The sequence below is a fragment of the Magallana gigas genome, chromosome 3 (genome assembly GCF_963853765.1).
Source record: "Magallana gigas chromosome 3, xbMagGiga1.1, whole genome shotgun sequence".
NCBI classification, from domain to species: Eukaryota; Metazoa; Mollusca; class Bivalvia; order Ostreida; family Ostreidae; genus Magallana; species Magallana gigas.
The window spans coordinates 4,727,959-4,752,775 of record NC_088855.1 but is presented as its reverse complement, the minus strand read 5'-3'; the positions used below and the strand labels follow the sequence as shown (position 1 = coordinate 4,752,775).

At 33.1% G+C, this 24,817-nt stretch overlaps 2 protein-coding genes and 1 long non-coding RNA gene across 16 annotated transcripts in view; 1 reads left to right on the top strand and 2 right to left on the bottom strand.

Moving 5' to 3' along the window:
- LOC105337439 (uncharacterized) overlaps positions 1-9,335 on the top strand; it is a 26,842-nt gene extending 17,507 nt beyond the window's left edge. For 10 of the 13 annotated variants that reach the window (XM_034481004.2, XM_011442159.4, XM_011442156.4 and 7 more), the window contains 6 exons: positions 809-1,229; positions 2,110-2,228; positions 2,331-4,106; positions 4,216-4,358; positions 8,041-8,325; positions 8,421-9,335. In XM_034481004.2, coding sequence (XP_034336895.2) covers positions 809-1,229; positions 2,110-2,228; positions 2,331-4,106; positions 4,216-4,358; positions 8,041-8,325; positions 8,421-8,513 — 2,837 coding nt within the window. In that variant the 3' untranslated portion in view covers positions 8,514-9,335. Of the gene's footprint in view, positions 1-808; positions 1,230-2,109; positions 2,229-2,330; positions 4,107-4,215; positions 4,359-4,568; positions 4,654-8,040; positions 8,326-8,420 lie in introns of those variants that run through there. The other 3 variants (XM_011442158.4, XM_066078182.1, XM_066078181.1) reach the window with 3 other exon arrangements.
- The window catches only part of LOC105339124 (dihydroorotate dehydrogenase (quinone), mitochondrial), a 270,339-nt gene that overhangs the window by 124,180 nt on the left and 121,342 nt on the right, over positions 1-24,817 (bottom strand). The gene's annotated exons all lie outside the window — the stretch shown is intronic.
- LOC117692597 (uncharacterized) lies at positions 4,888-24,817 on the bottom strand. 2 transcript variants are annotated; one of them, XR_004603920.2, is made up of 3 exons: positions 24,608-24,817; positions 18,886-18,993; positions 4,888-7,434 (listed from the first exon to the last, which is right to left on the bottom strand). It is a non-coding gene; the product is annotated as an uncharacterized lncRNA (long non-coding RNA). The 2 variants fall into 2 exon arrangements; XR_004603919.2 differs by lacking the exon at positions 18,886-18,993.

Genomic DNA, 24,817 nt, shown 5'->3' with positions numbered 1-24,817 from the left:
GTATGGTAGTGAATATCAACACGTGGACAGTCCAAAGCTTCTTATTTGTTGAATTTATTTTTTTACGTATCCGATAGTTTCCGTAATATTTGGTTTACTACAAGACTGGTTATTTCATGCTAGAGCGCTTACGCTCCCAGTATAAATAGATTTACTGGGGAGTATTCGATTGATGCGACGTTCTTTAAACAAGTAAAAACGGTGGATGACGTTTATTTCATTTGAATACATTGTCAATCTTCCCCTTTCTAGCGTTTTGTTACCGATATGAAAAATGGATGAAACGTTATGTAACTGTTAGTACCATATACAGAAGACCCCGTCGAGGAGGTCCGAGTAAAATGATGTAGACATAATACTTGAAATCACTTATTTCTAAGCATATATATTTAATACATTTAACAAATAACAAGCTTTGGACTGTCCACGTGTTGATATTCACTACCAAAAATAAAACCATGTAATGTCATTGCTGTGTTTAATATGCAAATTAGTATTAACTTCAATGAAATCGAACAACCAACCGATGAATAATATGATAATCAGCGTACAAAATTTTAGCACGGCCCGACAAGCAAACTGGCACGCTGTTAGTAAAACGATAATAAAAGAGCAGTACCGCAGTTACCGTTAAGGGGTCTATCAGATCGTATAAAGTTACAGTTTCTCTTCCTCATTGTTATTTCAACATTTACATTAAAAATACTAAAAGCATATTACGTAAACATTTGATTGAAATACGAATAATTCTTCATCAGGTAAAATGAAAAAAAATATTTGTTTAAATTTATTGGTTTCAATATTTTAGACGAAGATGATCTTCCAAAAATTCTTCCACCGAAAAGACGGCGGAATGTTAAGTGCGGCGCAGCAATGAAAAATAAGCCTTTTCTGGCATCAAATGATATGGAAAGATTGATACAAGAATTTCCACGACACAACTGGTTAGAAAACAAATACAAAACCGAAGAAACAGCAAGGGATCCATCCCAAGACACCAACACCTCACCTGAAATATATGAATATTCATTAGACGAGGGGAAAATGCAGTCAATAGAAACACTGGAGCATTTTACGGAGAAAAAGCAAATCACCACCCAGGAACCTGTGGTAGACGTAGAAAACTCCAGCCCTAAATATCCTATAGCTCTTACCCCTGAGCCTCGGGTTAATGCGTCGATTTCCATTGATCCGGCTGACAAACAAGAAGAACAGGCAGAAGATGACAGGTACGACTGTGTTATACTCGGGAGTAGATGTCTCATGAGGTTTTTCCAAAACAAGTTATGTAACGAGAGTGTTACTGGGTACACATAACTACTCCAGTAATCAGTTTGAAACATTTTACACTTACAGCTTGTTAAAAAAAGTATTCAAGATTACTTATTAATTGTAAAAATCACCAGAGTGTATTCCACGTAATGAATGAAATATATGTTTTCTAAGTTATTATATATTTGACAATATTGAAATCTGTAGTTAAAAGTAAATAATTATTCAGTTGTTCACTCACTATAAAGTGTATATATATAAACATACATACATACATATATATATATATATATATATATATATATATATATATATATATATATATATATAGTGCCTGTTTGGGAGGGTAACAGTTGAAATTGACACCCCGAGGAAACCATTGTCAACCGACGCGAAGCGGAGGTTGACAAAGGTTTTTGAGGGGTGTCAATTTCAACTGTTATCCCAAACAGGCACTATTTGTTTTATTATACTGAATGTCTTAATTTTAGAGAATTTTTATATTGCTTTTATGTAGAAATGACGTGAATTCTACGGCGAACCGTACGCGCATAATTTACGCGCATAATTGTAACAATTCGTTGTGTTACCCGTTGCTAAGTGAGTTGCTAACGCTGAGGGTAATAGAACGGATTATCAACTGCGTCTAAACCAATCAGATTTCAGTATTTAACATGAAAGTATAATAAATATATATATATATATTACGGGGGGAAGAAGGGCGTTGTTTTGTGTTGGGTTTTCTGAGATGAACACGTATAGATTGACCGTTTTCTTATTTTGGATTTTAATTTATAGTTCTATTGTTTGAGTCTTTCTTATTTCTTGTATCTTTAGACTTCAGATTGTCACTGACGGGGACCAGAATCACCAAGAAATGGATACCCGTATTCCTTCTGACGATTGTACAACATCAGACGATTTAACAGAAAATCAAGATATCAGTCAGATGAAAGGTGTTATATTTTTTTTTTTTACATATTTTCATTCTATTTCGTAGGTATCATGATATGAATTGCTTTAAAACTACAATCTTGAAAATGTTTATTTTGACACAGAAAATGGTTCCATTGAGGCAGATGAAACTAAAAAGACATGTGATGGTACTGGAGAATTCGCCCTCTCTGTTGATGAGCAGATTGAACAGACACAAAAATCTACCGACAACGTCCTACCTCCCGTGCCACATCTCATTAAAGCGCCTGATGTAGACGAGGACACAGTTGACGCGTACGATGAGGTAGATACCAGAGGGAATGGAACCTGCTCTACTGCTGGGGAAGATCAAAGAACGATCGCAAATGTTTGTACCTCAGCAATGGAAGTGGGCAATGCTTGTGATGTAGTCACAAAGTCTAGTTCTATTCCTGACTCCACTTTAATAGTGACATCTAATATAGGATGTGGAGTGTCTGCAAATCAGGTAGATGGACATGTAACCAATGCAAGAAAGAGGAGACTGGTGGAGTGTGAGGAAATAGTTGAACAAGATAAGATAAACTCTGAACCCCCTATACCTGATCATGTCCCTATTAAAAGTCCCAAAATCCAAGGTTCCCCAGTAATGGACATTAATAAATTTAAAGAAATCATAGCTGCAAGGGTCAAAAACGATATTGATCATCAACTTCAGAAAACTCTAAAGGAATTTCAAGAACTAGATCAATTAGCTGCGGAAAAAGCTCGGGAGGCAGAAATGGTGAAAAAGCTCCGCGAGAAAAAGCTTAAAGATCTTCAACAAATTCAACAGAACAACTCAGAGATGGAAATCAAACGAGTTCTGAATGAAAAACTAAGGAATATGGACAGACAAAAGAGTTTCAATATGGAAATGAACAGTCCTCCTCCAGCCCACCAAAGGCCCAAACAAAACATTAGAGAACTTTTAGATAAGATGGATCGATCCCATTCCCAAACCCCGATTGACTGTTCTACATACAGTGCATATAGTACTCGAAAAACCCCTTTACATTCTCCTAAATCCTGTGTCGATAGTAAACGCTCAACTAGTGCTCATTCTCAGTTGCCATCCGTCAGGAATGATGTTTCTAGAAAAGATGCTAGTATCGGTTCAAACAACATTCCACATGCTCACGAAACAGAGAAAAGTTGTGACACCAGGGCATCTTCAGCTCCAGTATCATGTTTTAACCAAAATGGTTTAAATAATCCACTCTCCTATTCAGATGCAAGACCGTCTGCTATACACATAACTAGTACTATAACCAATTCTAGGCCGACTAACAGTGTGAAACATAGTTTTAATCCCAATGCACAAGGAAACACCTACATTGATCTCTCTCAGAGGAACACTGACTCAGAAGTCGAAATTCAACGAGAGCTTAGTCGAGCTTTAGCAGCAAAGAGACAAAAACAAGATATAAACATCAAACATGATGTCAGTAAGACAAGAGATATCTCTGTGATTCGAGAGCCTCAACAGGCTGAAGAATCTTACTCAACCAGACATGTTTTTCATCCATCAAATGCACACCAATTGCATAATACAAAATCAAAAGATATCAGAGGAGTAAATCAGTATCCGCCTAATACATACCCCAATCAATTGATAAGACCAGTTTCTTATGGAGGAATGACTAGTCCTCAAAATCAGTCCTTAGATAGAGTGACCAAATGTAGCACTCGTCTTATTAATCCTAGCATGATTCGTCCCCATGCTGTTCGACTCCTTGGAGCTACAGCGTTAGGGAATGGGCAGCAGCCACCAATGGATGGAAGACAAGCATACCACACTTATGGTTCGTCTTTTCCGAGGAGCACATACCATAACACCGGGTCGATCCAACAAGGAACGCCAATCAGACCTGTGCCAGGTAAAGTTCAATGTTAAGTGATTTGTTGCTTTTTCTTTGCAGTTTTCATGACCAGATTTTGCTACCCTCGGTCAAACAAACTAGGCATTTGTTATCTATTATATTTTAGGTATCGTTAGTCCAACTCAATCAAATACTCGAACCACTTACTCTAATGGAGTGCAAAGTTTAGAAAATGGTCAAATTCTACGACATATTCCGATTACGGCTGCCAGAACCACAGAAGATCCGCAACGAGAGTCATACGTTCAGGTAGCGTACTTCGTTTAACAGAACTGGACAATAATTGTTTTGTTGCAAATACTGTACAGTTATTGTATCAAACATTTTGAAGTTTATTTGTATTTTCATGGGATTTTTTTAGTTTTATTTTTTTTCGTTTTAACGGTTATTGATAGCATGACATAATTTACAAATTTGTAATATAGCATAAAATCCTTCATGCTTTTATTTTGCTGCCAGTCGATGCATCATTTAGAGGTTGGATCAGGTCGTAGAAACCCTAACTTCATAAGTTGGCCTTCTGATTTCACATTTCTCTCACATTGTAAGCTTTTAAGTTTGGTACAATGGAATGTTTTGTATTCTATTCAACTCATTATAGACTAGCAATATCGTATCTCAAGCAAAGTTGAGAGGTATTTCTATGAATGTCAATTTTCATTGGTGTTAAATTTATTTTTGCATGCTTTATTCATTCTATGTTCTTGTGTTCTGTGCATAATAATTTGAAATTATAAACTATATTGTATAAAGTTTATTTTTGAATTGTCTTTTGCACATCGTTAGATAATTATTATTAGAAGAACAAGATATTATTTCATTGCATGATTTTTATTTCTAGAACTTTATTTCGTGAAATAGCAATGATAGGTCAATATGTGGTCTGTAAATAAGAAATGTGCCGTACTAATTTTATAATTGCATGTGGCACAACATAACAACATTGACTGAAATGATTTAATTTATACTATTTTGATATCCACAACTCACATGAGTATTCAAAATCTAAATTTAACTAAAACAAACCAAAATACGAGATAAAACTGGACAGAGGTACATTGCAGATGATTTTGTGATAATGTTATTCTCTAGTATTACACAAATTACACTTAGGATAACTAATTAATACTCGTACAAAGCAATGTCTGAAAACAAACTATCCTTGAAACTATAAAGAACTTTTTCTATGTTGGATTTTTTTTATAATTAAGATAAAGAAAACAAAATTAATTGAATATCATTGTGTGCTTAAATAATCTATCTAGCAAGTGCCTCTTTCCCCTATTGAGAAGAAACTTTCTAATCTTGGGTAATTTGACAACTCTTTATTGGAAAGTTTTTGAGGAAATAAAGGCATTTATTATGGTTACATATAATCAAGAAAACTGAAGTAAAGCCAAATAAATGTTTAAAAAAAAGATTTATTCTTTTAATATTTAGAAAGACATAGATACAAATATAAAGTAAGTTATAAGTAATACAAAATGGTTAAATGAATATTTGTTATATATAATATTGAAACTTTTCCCGGAATATGATATCGGGTAAAAATTACACCAACTTTCTACACAGTTTCTCGAAAAAATAGTGGTCAATATGATTTATCCAATAGTAATAGTAATTTTCACAGTTCATAGATAGTTATAAAACCTTCTTGGCGTCGAAATATATATTGTTTAAACCGATTGATAATAGAAAGTTATACGTAAAAGAAGTTACTAGTGTCCTTCACACTAGGTATGAAAAATCAGATGCATTTCTGGTTCTTTAGTTTATTAGCTCAAAACGTTATGGTTAATAGGCAATATATTATTAAATGCATAATCAGTGTAAGCAAATTTACAGGTATGCAGAGAGAACGGCCATGCTAAGACATTAATACAAATACAATATGTATATATGTAATACATATATTATCCCATTGAAGTTTTACATGTATCTTGACTAATGGCCTACATGTATTCATTTTACGATTATAAATCAGAAATCGTTACCTACCTTTGTAATCCATACATTTTTGCAATCAAGTCCAAATAAAGTCTACGCGGAAGGGACTATCGAGCAAACGATATTTTAAGTTTAAAAAGGTGGGTTCATATCATCACAAGCCAATCGCATCTCTTAGATAGTAAAGTTTCAAAAAAAATTGACGTTTTTCATATTGGCTTTGTTATTAAAACTGCTTTTTCATTAAAAGATTTTTTGCAAATTTTCCAAATCAGGGTTTACGCTCAAGAAATCCTCATTAACTTAGAAAATGAAAAACACAAAGGAAAAAGGAACTATACACATGCGCAATTATTGCTATTGATTTTAAATGCAAACTAATTACTTCTATACTACTGTGGTTTCATCAATATTCGTTGAATACCAATTTTCGTTGATTTCGATTTTAAGTTTATCCATGAAATTAAATATTCATTGAACTGCAATTTCTACTAATATTTTGTATTGATAGGGTCATTGGCCACGAATTTACGTATCCTTGAAATTGTGATTTTCAGTTTATCCACGAAATTTGATATCCTTGAATATTAATGAAACCACAGTATCCAGAATTGAATCGTTTATTAAAAAATTCCAATGCCAAAAAATTGCAAATGAAATTGTGTTTACGTGATTACTTGCCAATTATTGAAAATTTAATAATCTCAAAGAGGATATTAAAAACTAATTGCAACCTGGCCTCGGGGCCATAAAGGCTCACCTTTAGTTTCTGTCTCACATTTTTACTACATATTCCTTTTGTAAGAAAATAATGTATAGATACATAAATGTAAAAGATTAAAGTCGTTCATCGTAGGTTTGTTTTATATTTCATATAACGAAATTTATGAATTTTTGACTTTGTAATTATTATGCAAGAGATACAAAAAAAAACAAACAAATTTGAAATTAATTTCATGGATGGCTGTCCATCCATGGAATAAATTTCAGGTTTTTCTATGCCTTTTACTTCATCTCAATGCATACAAAAGTACAATAATATAAATTTGTATTCATGATAATGATATATTTGATAACGCTTATAACATACAATAATGACAATAACAATAATAATGATAGAATAAATTAATAACACTGAAAACGTAATTAAGATACAACAAAATGCTTTTTTTATTTATTAAGTAAAACAGAGGATCTGACATTTAAAACAAATTCCTTAAATATTCTAACTAAATGTCGTGTTGTTTAAAAATCGTTGAAACACTTTGAATTCAACTATTTGCATCTGTACATGAAATTGATAAAAGTAAAGGGTTTTTTATATCTTATGAACTCAGATTGTTTCTCCCAAGCATCTTCTTCGAGTTTTCTCTTGCACCTGTAAAGATAAATTAATCATTATTGTGGAATCCTTAAAATTCATGGTGGTTCAATCTTCGTGGTAAATGCTGGTAGCCCTTTCCCACGAATTTACATCATCAACGAAACAAATTAAGAAAGAGTTTTTTTTCTTTCTGAAACTAAAATTAAAAATATCCACGAAATTACATTCCCTCAAATGAGCAAAAAAAAAACCACAATCCACGAAAATTAGCCCCAACGAATTTAAACTATTCCACAGCATTCAAGGAAAACTGTTGTTGTTTATAGCATTTTGGTTATCATTTCACTCTCTTTTAATATGTCCATTATCATGGTATTCTCGGAAGACAATTCTTTATTTTTTTGGTAGACAAGTTTCATGAGCATGTTGGGTTACTGTTCATATTTTAGCCTTTTCTTGTTATGTTCCGTTACTGATTGTCACATCATTTTAGTTTTAGTTTCTAAATTTTTGGTTTTTTGTGCATATTGTTTTAAACTTTTTCTTTTAACTCGCTTTAATCGTGACAATTTTGAGATTTTAAAAACAAATTAGTGTTAAACTTATTTTAATTTTCTTTTCTTCAACAGTTTTTCACAACTAAACATCTTTCATTTTTAGCAGGCCGCTATTTCATCCCTCCAACCAACTATGCGACCTCGCAGTTATATGCGCCCTTTAGCCCCCGCCTCCTCGGTCAGGGTCCCCCCAACAGTACATCCGACAGTCGACCACGACACTCAGAAAATACCTCTCAACGCTGAGGTCCTTATTACGCAATCTCCGCAACAGACAAAACCAAACGTGCATATGAACGTCAATGGAAAGTGTATCGTGTGTTCTAAGTTTGCTTTGTATCTCTGTTCCAAGTGTCAACTGTTCTGGTACTGTTCTCCTCAATGCCAAGTAAGTAGAAGGTCACCATTTTCTTAATTACGTATTTCCTTTTATTTTTATCTCGTTTAATTTATTCTTTTTTATCTTCTTCTCTTTTATTATAGCTAAAACATTGGGTCACCCATCAACACCAGTGCAAGAACTCTTCTGCTGTGTCCAAGCAATCAGCTACGGATATAATAATTATGGAGAATTAATGTTTACTTTATCGTTTTTTTACCTATATTTAAAAGTGTTCATACATATAAAGGTAAAATGACAATGATAACGAATAAATTGTTTGTATTTACAGTACAAAAAGACTATATTTTAACAACCAAGTTGAAAGATTTGGATTGTTTTGTAAACCTGTGTAATGGTGTTGATTAATTGTATTTGATGATTTTATGCGTATTTATTTATAATGGATCTCTTCATTGTACCTGTGCTAAAATGATTAAGTTGCTCATACTGCTGATCTTGTGTAAATGGTCACTTTTACTTTTATCTTAGAGAAAGTCGTTTACTCATGGTAATAAAACTATTATATTTTGTATTGTTTATCAAGTGTATCATTTTGGCATTTGAATATTAGAAGAAACTTTTAAATGGGCATTAAAAGGTGTGTTCTGTTCATTTGCTAACTTTTATTTCATTTCATCAGATTTGGAAAATGCATTTAATTCTGTATGTGTGCTGCACAATTTGTACTTTAGTATTATGAATGTTTTATACCTTACATGCATAACTAATCATTTGTCAATATTACATAATATGTTAATAGTAGAAGTGAAATGATTGCTATTTTTGTACAGTTTTTTCTATTGCAATCAATCATTTTCCAGAAGTGCCATTTCTTTGCAAATCCCTTCGTCAGCAAGACGTTAATCATTCCAGTCCAATAAAAATTTGGACATATAGCTTAAAAGAATTCATTCCATGTTTAACTATCATCCATTTATTTATAAGAATTTATGGACAGAGTTTTGTCACGATTTGAATATATTGAATGAAATAAGAAATAAATCTGTTAAAGCTTCGATTCTATTCTTGTTATATATTTATTCTTTGGCAACGAATAACCTTAAGTAGTATTTGAATCTGGATTCCGACCAATTACCGAAAATGTCTTTTTATCAGGTTATATTTATCATATTCAACACAGGAAGATTTTTTTTACCTCCTTTATTCTAGGTAAATGATCTTGATCCGCACCTATCTATGCTGATAAGTTATAATTTAAAGATATTTCTTTTACTAGACTAAATTAGAAATACTACAAAGCATTTTATAGTTATAAAATCTGCCTTCAAAGTTATTACAGTGTCTCAATTATAAAAGATTGCATTAAAATTCAGGATAAATAAAGACACCAAGTAAAATAAATACTTTAGATTCGCTATTTCAAGCGAGCAATTTATTCCGCGATTCGATCGTTTTCTATCAAATTGCGGGAACATAAAATGTCAAATTTGTGTCGTAGTTTTATCTTGTGAACATATGTCTGAAAAAAAAAAGATTTTAAAATTCGCGAGATGTGTCCCTCGCGAATTTTACGCAGATATTTATTCCTCGCATTTAAATAGTAATCTACAGTAGTTTGACAGTCTTCACAATTGCAGGGTAACTGTATTTGTTGAAAATTATAACACATGTCAGTTTTAACTACAGATATCGACAGACTATCAATCATCATAGAATATAATGAGAGGCGACAATCTTATGGAATAAAGTACAATCTGTCTATCAGTCATGAAGATATATACAGAGGTTGTCTGTCTACATAGAACATATACAGAGTCTGACATTCTACATAGAACATAAACACAGTCTGTCAGTCTACATAGAACATAAACACAGTCTGTCAGTCTACAAAGAACATATACACAGTCTGTCAGTCTACATAGAACATATACACAGTCTGACATTCTACATAGAACATATACACAGTCTTTCAGTCTACATAGAACATATACACAGTCTGACAGTCTACATAGAATATATACCCAGTCTGACATTCTACATAGAACATATACACAGTCTGTCAGTCTACATAGAACATATACACAGTCTGTCAGTCTACATAGACCATATTCACAGTCTGTCAGTCTACATAGAACATATACACAGTCTGTCAGTTTTGTCTATAAATCTACATAGAACATATACACAGTCTGTCAGTCTACATAGAACATATACACAGTCTATCAGTCTACATAGAACATATACACAGTCTGTCAGTCTACATAAAACATATACACAGTCAATTAGTCTACATAGAACATATACACAGTCTGTCAGTCTACATAGAACAAATACACGCTTTGTCAGTCTACATAGAACATATACACAGACTGTCTGTCAATACAGAACATATACGCAGTCTGACATTCTACATAGAACATATACACAGTATGTCAGTCTACATAGAACATATACACGGTTTGTCAGTATACATAGAACATATACACAGACTGTCTGTCTATACAGAACACATACGCAGTCTGACATTCTATATAGAACATATACACAGTCTGTCAGTCTACACAGAACATATACACAGCCTGTCAGTCTAAATAGAATATATCCAGTCTGTCAGTCTACATAAAACATATAAACAGTTTGTTAGTCTACATAGAACATATACACAGTATGTCAGTCTACATAGAACATATACCCAGTTTGACAGTCTACATAGAACATATACCCAGTCTGTCAGTCTACAGAGAACATATACACAGTCTGTCAGCCTACGTAGAACATACATAAAGTTTGTTAGTCTACATAGAACATATACACAGTCTGTCTTTAAACATTCAGAATATACACAGCTTGTTGGTACTCATAGAACATATACGCAGTCCATCAGTTTACATAGAACACATACACAGCCTGTCTGTCTACATAAAATATAAACACAGTCTGTCTGTCTACATAGAACATATACACAGTCTGTCTGTCTACATAGAATATATACACAGTCTGTCAGTCTACATAGAACATATATACAATGTGTCAGTTTACATAGAACATATATACAGTCTGTCAGTCTACATAGAACATATTCACAGTCTGTAAGTCTACATAGAACATATACAGAGCATGTCATTCTACATAGAACATATACACAGTCTGCCAGTCTACATAGAACATATACACAGTCTGTCAGTCTACCTAAAACATATACACAGTCTGTCAGTCTATATAGAACATATACACAGTCTGTCAGTCTACAAAGAACATATACACAGTCTGTCAGTCCTCATAGAACATATACACAGTCTATCAGTCTACATAGAACATATACACAGACTGTCAGTCTACATAGAACATATACTCCGTCTGTCAGTCTACATAGAACATATACACAGTTTGTCAGCATACATAGAACATATACACAGTCTGTCAGTCTACATAGAACATATACATAGTCTGTAAGTCTACATAGAACATATACACAGTCTGTCTGTCTATATAGAACATATATCTAATCGTTCTGTATACATAGAACATATACACAGCCTGTCGGTCTACATAGAAAATATACAGAGCATGTAAGTCTACATAGAACATATACACAGTCTGACATTCTACATAGACCATATACACAGTCTGTCAGTCTACATAATACATATACACATTCTGTCAGTCTACATAAAACATATATACAGTCTGTCATTCTACATAGAACATATACACAGTCTGTCAGTCTACATAGAACATATACACAGTCTGTCTGTCTACATAGAACATATACACAGTCTGTCTGTCTATATAGAACATATATCCAGTCTGTCAGTCTACATAGAAGATATACGCAGTCCATCAGTCTACATAGAACACACACACAGTCTGTCAGTCTACATAGACCATATACACAGGCTGTCAGTCAACATAGAACATATATCCAGTCTGTCAGTCTAAATAGAACATATACACAGTCTGTCCGTCTACACAGAACATATACACAATCTGTCTGTCTACATAGAACATATATCCAGTCTGTCAGTCTACATAGAACATAAACACAATCTGTCAGTCTACATAGAACATATACACAGTCTGTCAGTCTACACAGACCATATACACAGTCTGTCTGTCTACATAGAACATATACACATTCTGTCAGTCTACATAGAACATATACACATTCTGTCAATCTACACAGACCATATACACAGTCTGTCTGTCTACATAGAACATATACCCAGTCTGTCAGTCTACATAGAACATAAACGCAGTCTGTCAGTCTCCATAGAACATATACACAGTCTGTCAGTCTACATAGAATATAAAAACAGTCTGTCAGTCTACGTAGAACATATAAACAGACTGTTTGTATATACAGAACATATACACAGTCTGTCAGTCTACATAAAATATATACACGGTTTGTCAGTCTACATAGAACATATACACTGTCTGTCAGTCTACATAAACCATATACACAGTCTTTCAGTCTATATAGAACATATACACAGAGTGTCTGTATATACAGAACATAAAAACAGTCTGTCAGTCTACCTAATACATATATACAGATTGTCTGTATACTTTAGAATAAATTAAATCTTAATGCATGTTTTTTTTCTTTCGATTAAAACATATACACAGTCTGTCAGTCTGCATAGAACATATACACAAACTGTCTGTATATACAGAACAAATACACAGTCTGTCAGTCTACAAAAAACATATACACGGTTTGTCAGTCTACATAGAACATATACACTGTCTGTCAGTCTACATAGACCATATACACAGTCTTTCAGTCTATATAGAACATATACACAGACTGTCTGTATATACAGAACATATACATAGTCTGTCAGTCTACCTAATACATATATACAGATTGTCAGTATGTTTTAGAATAAATTGAATCTTAATGCATGTTTTTCTCTTTCGATTAAAACATATACACAGTCTGTGATTCTGCATAGATCATATACACAGTCTGTGAGACTGTCTACACTGAACATATACACAGACTGTCAGTCTACATAAAACATATACACGGTTTGTCAGTCTACGTAGAACATATACACAGACTGTCTGTCTATACAGAACATATACACAGTCTGTCAGTCTACATAGAACATATACACAGACTGTCAGTCTACATAGAACATATACCCAGTCTGTCAGTCTACATAGACCATATACACAGTCTGTCAGTCTACCTAAAACATATATACAGATTGTCAGTATACTTTAGAATATATTGAATGTTAATGCAAGTTTTTCTCTTTCGATCACAACTTTGATTTATCTGACACATTTTAAGAGTGATTAGCAAAATATGAAAATACTGTTTGGTGGTTAGCTAGCATTGCTTAAAAAAAAATTTCTTTTCCGCGGGCAAATAATATTGCGCAATTCATACCACAACAAAAACATGTGTTTACCATTATTTGTTATGCTATGTATAGAGCCTGTTCTATCAATAAAAATGGAAAACAATTTAATAATGCAATGGCCATACAAGGTCTATTTTTAATCGTTTGAACAATACTTTTCCATATAACGGAAATATGCATCCAAACTGTCGCCGATTGGGCTCGTATACACCTGTCACATTGTGTCAAGTAGTGTTACAAACTGATAACAATACGGTTTCCTGTCATGACAACATCTTGCATTATATATCTTTTCCATCTGGAGCTTTAAACAAATTATTGAATATTGATCCTACCATACATGCTCACTAGATATTATCGGATTTCAAACCCAAATGCGATTCGACTGATCACAACTAACTTTTTTCCTCAATCTTTGGACAAAAAACTATTTATTTCGTAAGGTAAAAAAGGGAAATGTGTATTTTAAACTTTTTAAGCAATTCTTTTCTAATAGATCTACAAATGTTTAAAACGCAACAAAACCCTAGCTGCCATAATACATTTGTATACTAACTTTGCACGTTACAATTTTCTTTTTTAGTTTTGTGTACGATAGGGGAGGGGTACTTTATCGTGTTCTCTCTTTAGGTCACTAGAGTAAGTTTTCTTAAATATCCTCGTCCCCACTCCTATCTTTGAACTATCTATGTCCTGTAAATCTCTTGACGATTTCGTTTTAAATTCAAGCTTAAGCCTAATTTGTTAGAAAGTCCACCTCAAGGATTTTGGTTTGCATCTTGTTTTACTTCTATTGATTACTTGTTTGCTTCAGGTATCAAATAGCGCAGCATATGTTAGGGAAACTCATGCGTAGGACAATGTGGATTAAATTAAAACTTCATATGTTCACTTATTTATTGCGCTCTGTAAACAAACTTCAAACGCTTACAATTTTCTTTGCGTTACTTTGTAGGGGATTTTACATACTATTTATCTGACAACTGCATCAACGACTCCTGATACCAAACATTTTGCAAAACTAACCTAAACTTCAATAGGAATTAAAGTCACAAAGACATCGGGCATATTGGGTTATATGAGTGTGACACAGTTTGCATGGAAATTGTTGTTATTGCGATTCTCCGAAACCATATTGTGAAGTCATTAAATCTTGACTTTAAAAGGTCTTTAACAATTTATTCGCCTGTTTGATATCTCCTCTAGAGAATCGATAGTTCAAACCTTGTGAAAGTTGTTTGTATTTATTTGAGCTTAGAATTTTGTCGATCATTATCATCATGACAGCTAATTAACCGATTTCATTCCAGTTCATTAAATTATAATACTTGTTTTATTTCTGTCATTTGTAACAAAACAGAAATGAACAATATTCAATTACTGTGTGTCATTCTTGGTAGCTCAATCTTCGTGGTTTTTGTAGCGTCTCCCACCCACACCCCTCACCCACGAATCTACATCCAAAACGAATATTGTATATAGCATTAATTCAATAATCATTAAAATAAATCCACGAAATAACGTCTCCATGAAGCTGTAAATGATAAAGACCAACGAAAAATTGGTTCCCACGAACTTTAATGACTTTTATGAATCACTGTTTCTAATACATTTCTCTATTTGTGTTTTTTCAATTGTTTCTTAAGTTATGTTTGAGATTTTTGCTGGATTTTTGTTGCTTTCAAGTTGTGTTTAAGTTGGCATTCTAGTCCCATTTCGTCCGTCTTATACATTTGTTTCTAAGCTATTAACAGTTACGTTTTCATCTCAAGTCACATTTAGTCATTTGCAACCAAATGTTTAAATCATCAGGTAATGGAGATTATGAATTCTCAAAATAAAGTGATTCAAAGGGTAAATAATAACAAAAACTATGAAAATGGATTGGATGCCATAAAATCCTCTTTAAAACCGCCGCACAAGAAATGTTAGCATTTACGGAAAAGATTTATAGACATAGTGTATATTCTGAATAGAGCAATTAGGATCACGTAGAAGGGTGCAAAACTGGAATATACAAAATCGACTTTTCAAGTTTTTCAAGTTTTCAAGTTTTCAAGAATATATAATGCTAAAAATTGTGAAATTACAATGAAAGCATTGATAATGGTGACATTGTTTTGCCCCTTACATGCAAGATGAATTTTTTCAACGTCCAAGAAAAGTATGTCAGCATGCTGGATAATTGTGTCAATATGCAAAACAATTATGCTAAATTCAATTTTTTTTTTACTTTTTAACAAGTCGCATGAATACATATATGCATGATTATGTTGAACCTTGTTTGTAAAATGTCCGATACTGGCGACAGTAAGTTTATCCATAATTATCTCAGATTCTCTCAAAAAGACTGGTAACTCACATGCCAAAATAATTTTCTTGTAGGTATACATAACGATATTGAAAGTTGGCGTACTTTTCTTGCATTTTGACATAATTTATCTTTCATGTACATGGGGCAGAAGTAAATGTATGGATGTAAGTTCCTTTTCAACATATACATTCATAAACTTTAATGTAAAATGTGTGAAATGAATATAAAAGAAATCTAATAGGGTGTGTCAGATTTATTTATACAATAACAACTTAGGGTAATTATAATCCGAGGAGATGGCAATTTTCTGAGAAACGAATCCTGGTGAAGGAAATGAACTTATACTGTGGTTTCACCAATATTCGTTGAATACCAATTTTCGCAGATTTCGTTGTTAATTTCATCCATGAAATTAAATGTTCATTGAAGTGCAATTTATACTTACATTTTTAATTGATAGGGCTCATTGGCCACGAATTTACGTATCCTTGAAAGCGTGATTTTCACTTTATCTACGAAAATCGATACCTTTGAATATCAATAAAACCACAGTAACTTGTATTCATATTCATAAATTCCAAAATATAATCCATACAATAGCAAGATTAATATACACAAAACTTAAAAATCTAGTCATACAACAACCCTTGGTGTCTGAGTGGTCCAATACTGAGTTCAGAAAAAAGAGATACGTAAACTTCTAATTAAGATTAAATAAAAAATATTGTTTGTGAAATTAATGTATGAAAAACCAATATTTTAGAATTTATTCTGTAACGGTATGGTTACATTTGGTTGTGAATTCTATGTAGCTGTTTTGTTGCTGTGGTAAAACGTTTCTGTTGAATTAATTAGAATAATAGATTTTATGCATATATGTATCTAAATAGGTTTATTCAGAAATGCGCTGAATGGAATTTGCACTTACTCTTTGAAAAATCTATTTTCGCTTAATAATATCTATATTTGATTTTGAAGGAGGTCCATTCTTACAGAAAAGAAAAAAAAATTTGATAACATTAGTTTGTAAACCTGTATGACAGCATTGGCTACTTTAGAAAAAGATGATAAATTCTAATATCATCACCATTGCGGGACAAACACAAAGGAAATCTACAGACAATATTAATTCAAAATTTATTGATATGAATTTTCAGTTTTTGGTATGTAAAGGGAGCAGCATACATTGATACGTGTAATTTGATATTCTTCATGCTTCATAAAGAAGCATGAAAAAAAATCAGATTAATGATTTTGAGAGAAAAAATGAAAGATTTAGTTATTTGGCCTCCTGTTTGTTTTGACAGGGAAGTGAGATTTTTCTTTGTTATTTATCTCACCTGAACCGAAGCTTTTCAATTTTTTCTATGTATTTCTTGGGCAAATGAGGCGTAGGATATCAAAAAACTTTGTCAGTTGATAGATCTTTGGGTATCGGGGTCTTACAATACAACTTAAAAGTACATTAATGGGGGTTTTTCAGGTGAGCTATGTAACCCATGGGCCTATTATTTTAAAGGTCTTTCGTCACAATACATCGTATAGTGATCGCACTGTTTTTTCTTTCTTTCTTTTTATCATTTTTCCCTTTTTTGTCGGCAAAATTTTTTAGAGATGGCTGGATAGATGTTCCTAAAATTTTCAGGGATGGTAGAGAATGAAAGTACCTGGAGGATTTTTTTTCATTATTTTAAAATTTTATTCCCGGTCATCCATTTTCTGTTTCGAGACCAAAAAAACTTGTCTCAGTGAAATCTCAGAAACGGTAAAGACTTAAACATCAAAACTTTGTGGGATGATAGACGTAGGAGATATGCGAAACTTATTTTCTATTCTATTGCTCCGCCGAAGCGGCACACTCACACTGCAGACACTGATTTCAAGGTTATATAGAGAGAGATGGCAGATGCATTAATTTATAAATCTAATATTTTAACAGGAAATCGTTTACATTTCATGTTTTAATCAGATAAACTTATTCATTTTAGTTCTATACTGTTCGACATCTTTTGGCGATATTCTAAGTAACATTATCTCCCTCATCAATAATGATTGCGTCAACCAGAGGTGTGTTACCTGGTAAAAAAAGCATTCATTAGCCAAAAAACTCTACCAACAAGGTAGGTACCGACACAACTGCCAGATAAACATCAAAGACATGGTTGACTTAGAATAATAATATAATTTTATATTCAATGGATTCCTAAAGATTTGTGTGATGTTGTAAAATTTTGAATTCACTTGGTGAGTGTAAATTTAAAATTTACGATATGATACCTTGTCATAGTCATGGGAGACCTAATTGAAAACGTATCTTTTTTTCTGAACCCTTCCCCAGTATTGGACCACTCAGACATCTAGGTTTGTTGTCATGGGAGCTAAGTATTAGTAATTATACGAAGGAAATGTCATATATTTTCAGAAAACAGTCGGTGGTCTTAGCAAAATCTTTGATCAATACTTATCAGCAAGTTATACCAAAATGAAAAATACTATTAGTTTTATACATATAATGCTAAATAGTAAACACTGGTTGTTTTTTTTTTTTTATAGAAAACTATGTTCATTAATTAGGAAAATAAATAAAATATGCTTCCCCAGTAGTTTAATTCTGTGCTTCACAATTATTAAAACATGAGGCTATCTTTCTTTACACATGTTATCAAGTATTGGATTAATGAATTATGGGAAAATCAATTTTTTGAAAAGCCAGAAATCATTTTTTACAGTCGCCAAGCAACGTATTTTTGATAATTATAAACAGTCTCTATTAACTGAAATAAATGCATCTTCCAAATGTACAATCTATAAATATTTAGCTGGTCATTGTACTCTTCAGTCATATCTAACAAAAAGAATTCCTTTACAATATAAGAAACTTATATGTAAATTAAGATTGTCATCTCATTGTCTTACCGTCGAAACCGGTAGATACAGCAATGTTCCATTAGAAAGACGTGTATGTCCTTTATGTACTTCAGAGATAGAAGATGAATATCATTGTATATTGAAATGTCCCTATTACTGTAATTTAAGAGAAAAATTCCATAAAGGGGCATGGTCGCGATTTTGTTTTTAAAAAAATTCCGATTTTAATATTCACAAGGCTTCATAAAGGCATTTTTACATTTGTTGAGTTATAAGCGAGTTACAGAGCTTGAAATTCCTCGTTTTGTAAACGAAGCGTTCGTTTACATTTTGAACGTTGAAGTAAAAATTTCAGTTTTAAACCTAAAACAAATGTTTTAAATGTTAGGAAGTTTTTATCTATGCTTAAAAAATAAAAAGATAGACATATAAGCTGGAAAAAGATTTTTTACTGGTTTATTGAACCTATGTAAACAAAAACAGGGCACGAGCCTTTCTTACATGACATGATTGTGAGCCCTGTTTCTTGCTTATAACTCTAAGAATTACTCTCAAATTTTATTTGATCATTAGAAATGCATTTCTAAACTTAAAAATAGAATTTGAACAAAATCGTGACCATGCCCCTTTAAGAAGTTTTATTATATTAAACCCTATGTCTTTAAATCAATCCAGTTATTGTCAACACAAAATGTAAAGGATTTGTGCAATTTAGGTAAATATATTCAGAATGCTTTTGTGATAAAAAAAAAATTCTATGTATAAACTTGCCTTTTACAAGTGACCCGTTTATATGTATTTTAACATGTGTATATTAGTATAATAATTGTATATGTCTATGAACTGTACAGCTGTTGACCAATAAACAATACGTGTATTTTCATGTATGCCGTTGTTATTAAATTATAAAATCTTACATGTTTATGTAAATTATAGTCTCTTTATACCATTGTATAGTGGTTTTGAGATTGAAATAAATGAATCTGAATCAGAGTTCAAAGTTCCAAGTTAGACAAGGAAGGAAGAAATCGCGCAGCCGTATAGTGACATGAATGAAATTTATGATTATATGCACATTTTATACATGTTTTTGATCTCTGACTAGTCTGTTAGTGAGTTCATTTTAGGTAAATAATAGCAGTCATCCCACAAACAATGAAATTGGTCCTTGCTTAGTGGTTTTCTTTTTTCTTTTTTCTTTAGTTGCTAATTTTTTTCGGGGGGGGGGGGGGGAGGGGGATGGGGCAACAATCAAGCTGTGCAAAAGCATTAATTTTTAATCGTGTTATTTTAAAATCACTACATTAGACGGGTTATGTGTAGTTCATCCGGATAATTAGAGGTCAGCAGTTTGTTAATAAGGACCTTAAGGGGCTAAAACTCACCTTTTCATATGATTGAACGCATAATTATAATCACTGGCTAACATTTTTTGACAGATTACATTTACTTTGTAATTGATCTTTCTAATTTTAACAATTTTATGACAAAAATATTATTTTTATATGTCCACTACAAATAACCTCAGAATCAATTTCAAATTTTTATTTTAAAAATCCATTAATTTTCGAATTTGTCTTCATAGAATTACAGCATCCATTAAAAATACCAAACTTCGTCATAAGTCTTCATTGAACATCTTAGAACTATACAATTGCAGTCTTCGAGACATTCCTAAATTTGATATTTGTAGTGCATTTTATGATTTTTTTTTATCTCAATTCTTTGTGCTGACATCAATTACTTTGAGCAAAGACAATTTACTTATCAACGCATTTGACAATTTAAAATCACATACTTTACTTTCATTAAACGTGCTGATTTATGGTGACATTATGTATATTTTTCAACTTCTCTGTACTTGATGAAACCACAAAACACAACTAATCGTCTGGTTTAATAAATCAATGCATGGCACGTGGCCTGGTGGGCGAATTCAACAGCATCACGTGATCATAAACTTTTGCCCATGTGTACTACAATATTTTCTGTAAGTAGTTTGTCTATTTCAGAAAAAAAAACACCAAAAGACATATTTAAAATCATTTTTCAGTTATTATACGATCTAACAAATTGACATTAGTCTCCTTACGTATAAATATGCAAATACATCGTTTGTGCTACATGTATTTGTGGCATTTTGTCCTTTACCATCTTGGAAAATGACTTTGATGGGCAGAATGCATGTTGTCCAATGCTATAATGGTTACATATAAAATAAAATCGGGGTGTTAGTTTATCGCAAATATCGGATAAGAATGTAAAGTTATCATAAAACGATGAACGTGAAACCTTATCCAAAAACAGTACTAGTGTAGTCGATATTGAATTGATTGCAAGTTTATCTCTCAGCTCCATGATTTATAGATGAGAGAATGACACTAGTTTATACTTCATAGAATTGCAGGAATATTATAAATATAAATATATAAAGATAACGTTACATAGTAACGTCTGCCAAGTCATATCCTGATTTATGTCCTCAGTTTTGTTCCAAATCAAACAAAAGGCCCAGGGGCCACATCGCTCACCTGAGCAACAATTGCCTTAACTCTGATCAAATTAACATAACAGTATCAAAATCAAAATATCTTGACAACTTAGTACAGTAGACCTTGCAAAAAAAAAAATTAAAATCTGTCAATTTTTATCCACATATTTTTTTTTGGTAAATACCAAGCCTATTTTGTTGTTATACCTGTAAGAAGATTTTTATCTATTCCTTTATACCCCCCCCCCCCATTCTGTGGCCCCTCTTTTCTCCAGGGAATCATGGTTTCATCAAACTTTAATATGCACAACCTGTGCTTTCATACAAGTTACTGCTTTTTGGACTGAAAACTTTCCCAGAATATTTTTAAAGATATTCTCTATATATTCCTATGTAAAAATTCATACCGCCATTGCGGCTCCGTCCTACCCCCAGGGACTATGATTTAGCAACTTGAATTTAAACTACCCGAGGATGCCTCCACACAAGTTTAAGTTTTTCTGGCCAAATAGTTTTAAAAAAGAAGATTTTGAAAAATTTGCTCTATATATTCTTATGTAATAACTCATCCGCAACTGTAGCCTCACCCTACCCCCGCTGGGACCATGATTTAAACAAACTTAAATCTATATCATCTGATGATGTTTCCACTCAAAGTTTAGCTTTCCTGGCCTAATAGTTTTTGAGAAAATTTTTTTTAAAGATTTGCTCTATATATTCCTATGTAAAACTCTATTCCTCCATTGTCGCCCACCCTAACCCCAGGGGCCATGATTTTAAAAAAAAAACTTGAATCAACACTATCTGAGGATGCTTCCACTCAAATTTGACCTTTCCTGGCCTGATAGTTTTTGAGAAGAAGATTTTTAAAGATTTTCTCTATATATTTCTATGTAAAAATCCATTCCCCCATTGTGTCCCCTCCCTACCCATGGGGACCATGATTTAAACATACTTAATATATCTATACTACCTGAGGATGCCTCCACGCCAATTTGAGCTTTCCCGGCCTAATAGTTTTTGAGAAGATTTTTTAAAAGATTTTCTCTATATATGCCTTTATAAAAATTTATCCCCACATTGTGGCCCCACCCTACCCCCAGGGACCATGATTTGAACAAACTTGAATCTACACTATCTGAGGATGCCTCCACACAAGTTTAAGCTTTTTTGGCCAGATGGTTTTTGAAGAGAGGATTTTTAAAGATTTTCTCTATATATTCCTAAATAAAAATCCATTCCCCCATTGTGGCACCGCCATACCCCCGGGTACCATGATTTGAACAAACTTGAATCAATACTACCTGAGGATGCTTCCACTCATATTTGAGCTTTCCTGGCCTAATAGTTTTTAAGAAGAAGATTTTTAAAGATTTTCTCTATATATTCCTATGTAAAACTTTATCCCCCTATTGTGGCCCCACCCTACCCCCAGGGACTATGATTTGAACAAACTTGAATCTACACTACCTGAGGATGCTTTCATTTTAATTTGAGCTTATATGGCCTAATAGTTTTTGAGAAGAAGATTTTATAGATTTTCTCTTTATATTCCTATGTAAAACTTGATCCCCCTGTTGTGGCCCCACCCTACCCCCGGGGACCATGATTTGAACAAACTTAAATCTACACAACCTGAGGATGCTCCCATTTTAATTTGAGCTTTTCTGGCCAAATAGTTTTTGAGAAGAAGATTTTTAAAGATTTTATCTATATATTCCTATGTAAAACTTGATCTCCCTATTGTGGCCCCACCCTACCCATGGGGACCATGATTTGAACAAACTTGAATCTACACTACCTGAGGATGCCTCCACACAAGTTTAAGCTTTTCTGGCCAAATAGTTTTTGAGAAGAAGATTTTTGAAAAATACCAACAAATTTTCAATAATTCTCAATTATCTCCCCTTTAAAGATTTAAAGAGGGCGTGGCCCTTCATTTGAACTTGAATCCCCTTCACCCAGTGATGCTTTGTGCCAAATTTGGTTGAAATCTGCCAAGTGGTTCTGGAGAAGAAGAAGAAAATGTGAAAAGTTTACAACGACAACGCCGCCGACAACGCCGACGACAGACAACGGACAAATTTTGATCAGAAAAGCTCACTTGAGCTTTCAGCTCAGGTGAGTTAATAAAAAACTCCCGAAGTCAACACAAATTCTAATCCTCACTGCACATCACAATCCATAAACGCACTGGTAAAGGGTAGTACATGTATACCCAACATGTATACGTGTCAAACTGAACAAAAGCTATGGTGGAAAGGGTTATATGATGAAGTCTTAAATTGGTCTTTTCATGTGTTCAGTATATCTTAGAGACTTAGCTGTACCTCCCAACGTCTAAAGAAAATCGGATGAACGACCGGACTGTATTATATTTCCCTAATTATAACCAGCTAGAACTGTTTAAATATTTATACACATGTACACTTATCCAAGTATGTATATATCATATGCTTATCTGTGTACTTTCGATTTGAATATTAATATAGACAGTGGTACGAACCTTAGAACTTTTTAGAACTTACGTTTGAACCTTTTGTATATGATTACACAAAAATACATATTCTCTCTCTCTCTCTCTCTCTCTCTCTCTCTCTCTCTCTCTCTCTCTCTCTCTCTCTCTCAGTCGATGAGAGGTAACTCTAGGTAACATGAACTGTCTTATTTTCATTCCTCCAGAGACAGAAAGTTTTCTATTTTGAATTTCCCTGATATACATTGACATTATGAGATTTAAAAATTGTTAATAAAATTAACGGTGTATTTTTTTTTTCGAATTTCTCATCTTCCTACATGTTTTTTCACCCCACCTCATACCAACAGTTGCCTTCATGTTTTTTCACCCCACCTCATCCCAACAGTTACGAGTAGCCTATATAATAGTGATTAATAGATAGTTTTGATCCGTGCTCTTTCATGTAAGACTCGAACTCTCCCCCCCCCCTTCTCCCGGCAAACAAAATTATCCCTTGCCTCGGACACCTCCCCCCTCTGCATTTCTTGACCCGTGCAAGCTTTCCTATAACATATATATCCCTATTTGATCTTGATCGATAGTTTTAAACGTGTATGGAGAATTTTGATCCGCGCTCTCTTGATGTAACATTTGTCTGTTTTGTTGCTATAAATAGCGGTCCCTTGTCACACATTCAAAACAATCAACAAAGCATCGCATAGAAACAACCCCCTTTAGTACCTTGCTCTTTATACAGGATACGCGAGAGTGTGAGCATTTTTTGAAAATCAGAAAAGTAAAAGAAATACAGTGAATCTTACCGTTTCTTCCGACCGGGCGTTGCTTTAATTTCCTGAACTTCTGCCAAGTCTTTTCCGAGAACTTCCCCGGCCTTCCGCGAATCGACTGAAATTTACTTCCGGGTGGCAAGTAGTTTCGGTTTCATAAATTAAAACCCACCCATTTGAAATTTGTTTGAGGATATCATGGACTTTAAAAACAGTACATGCAATTCTACCCGCAATAATCTA